The 2,500-nt window shown below is 43.8% G+C and overlaps 1 protein-coding gene across 3 annotated transcripts in view; it reads left to right on the top strand.

Annotated features, from left to right (window-relative positions):
* LOC126993113 (putative inorganic phosphate cotransporter) overlaps positions 1–2,500 on the top strand; it is a 61,887-nt gene that overhangs the window by 27,593 nt on the left and 31,794 nt on the right. For all 3 annotated transcript variants that reach the window (XM_050851969.1, XM_050851970.1, XM_050851977.1), the window contains one exon: positions 224–324. In XM_050851969.1, the coding sequence (XP_050707926.1) occupies positions 224–324 (101 nt within the window). The remainder of the gene's footprint in view (positions 1–223; positions 325–2,500) is intronic.

The raw sequence follows: 2,500 nt of genomic DNA, 5'->3' as shown, positions 1-2,500 counted from the left end.
TGTCACTGCTCTCTCTCTCTCTCTCTCTCTCTCTCTCTCTCTCTCTCTCTCTCTCTCTCTCTCTCTCTCTCTCTCTCTCTCTCTCTCTCTCTCTCACACTCTCACACACACACACACACACACACACACACACACACACACACACACTTTCCCCCTTCCCTTTCATCCTCCACCTCACTTTCCCTCTCTCACCTTCTCTCACCTTCCCATTTCCTTTTTTCAGATATCGTGCCGGCGAGGGTCATCTTCGCCGTGCTGGGATGTGTCGGCTTCATGATCGTCTACGGGCTGAAGGTGAACCTCAGCGTGGCGATCATTGCAATGGTAAGAAAGTGACAGGCCTTTATGTGATGGCTGGGGTATAGGCCGGCTCGAGTGGTGCTTGTTTGGGTACACTTTTTTTTTTTTTTACATCAAAGGATGCGGCTCAAGGGCAACAAAAAGAGTGAAAAAAAAAGCCCGCTACTCTCCGCTCCCACAAAAGTAAAAAGTAAAGAGTAGCCAAAAGAGATGACAATTTCGGGTGGAGAGGTGTCTTGATACACTTCTTGAAAGAGGTCAAGTCATAGGCATGAGGCAATACAGACAAAGAAAGGCTGTTCCAGAGTTTACCAGTGAAGGGGATGAAAGAATGAAGATGCTGGTTAACTCTTGCATAAGGGGTTTGGACAGTATAGGGATGAGCATGAGTAGAAAGTCGTGTGCAGCGGGGCCGCGGGAGGGGGGGGAGGCATGCAGTTAGCAAGTTCAGAAGAGCAGTCAGCATGAAAATATCGATAGAAGATAGAAAGATATGCAACATGGCGGCGGAATTTAAGAGGTAGAAGGCTGTCAGTAAGAGGAGGAGAGCTGATGAGACGAAGAGCCTCCACTCTGTCCAGGAGAGCTGTGTGAGTAGAGCCCCTCCACACGAAAGATGCAAACTCCATACGAGGGCGGACAGGACCCTTATATGTATATGGAAAGTATCTGTGAGGAGGAGAAGAATTGGCGGTGACAATATAGAAAGCCCAACCTCAAGGAAGCTGATTTAATAAGAGAGACGTGAAGTTTCCAGTTGAGATTTTGAGCTAAGGATAGACCGAGGATGTTTAGTGTTGAAGAAGGTGACAGCTGAGTGTTGTCGAAGAATAGGGGATAGGTGTTTGGAAGATTGTGTCGAGTTGATAGGTGGAGAAACTGGGTTTTTGAGGCATTGAAGGACACAAGGTTCCTTTTACCCCAATCGGAAATTATAGCAAGGTCTGAGGTTAAGCGTTCTGCAGCCTCCAGTCTGGAGTCTTGTAATTCCTGTTGAGAGGGTTTTCTGTTGAAAGAAGTTGAATAATGCAGAGTGGGGTCATCAGGGTATGAGATACACGACCCCAGCCCGTTAGTGGCACAGGCGAATTTTATTTAAAGTGGTGCCGTGATGTGTGACTCTTGCCTGGCCCATGCTGCCCCCGGTGCTCCTCTTGACCGAAGTCGCTTTCTGCTTCATCTTCATCTTTTTCTTTGTCGTCTTCTTATCATCATCATTATCATTATTATTATTATTATTATTATTATTATTATTATTATTATTATTATTATTATCATTATTATTATTATTATTATTATTATCATCATCCTTATCACTCCTTCAATTTGTACTCTTTCTTTTTTCTTCCCCACTCAACAACACACAATCTTCCATTATCTTATCTTGTTTTACTTTCTGTTTTTTTTCTGAGTGTTTTTTCTTTAACTCAAGTCGAAAGTTCCAGTCAGGGCGCGCACGTGTGTGTGTGTGTGTGTGTGTGTTATCTAAGAAGTTTGTACGCAGTTGATAAGGAGAAAGGAAGAAGGGCAAGTTTAGATGTGTGTGTGTGTGTGTGTGTGTGTGTGTGTGTGTGTGTGTGTAAGTATGTATGTATGTATATATGTATTGTTCTTCTTTTTCTTCTTCCCTTTTCCATCTTTCCCTCCCCTTCTCTTCTCCTATTCCCTCCTTTCCTTCCCTCTCTTTCTCTCTCCTCTTCCTCCTCTTCTTCCTTCTCTTCTTCCTTTCTCTATCTCACCCAAACATTCACTAACATCAAAAACAAAAAGCTGACTCATTTCTTAAGACAACCTCAAACCCATCAATAAGAATCCATTTAACACTATCTTACCCCAAACAACATAAATCCTTCAAATTCAACAAAGCTCAAATTACCACAAGAACAACCAGGTAACACGCATCTAAAAGCCAACTGGACACCATCAATAACCCCGCATTAAACACTGTCTCACCCCGAACGCTATGCTCTGCAGATTCAATAGAGCTCAAATTCCCTTAGTTCCGCTTTGACTTATGGATTTGATGTGATTGTGTGGGTGTGGTCATGGAATTTATGAGGTGCGTAAGAAAAAAAATTATGAGTGAGTGAGTGAGAGAGAAGGGAAGGGAGGGAGAGTTAGAGGAAAGTGTGAGAAGGAAAGGAGTGAGTGAGAGAGAGGGGAAGGGAGGGAGAGTTGGAGGAGGAAAGGAGGGAGTGAG

This window comes from Eriocheir sinensis, chromosome 7, assembly GCF_024679095.1.
Source record: "Eriocheir sinensis breed Jianghai 21 chromosome 7, ASM2467909v1, whole genome shotgun sequence".
NCBI lineage: Eukaryota > Metazoa > Arthropoda > Malacostraca > Decapoda > Varunidae > Eriocheir > Eriocheir sinensis.
This window is presented reverse-complemented; position numbering and strand designations above follow the sequence as displayed.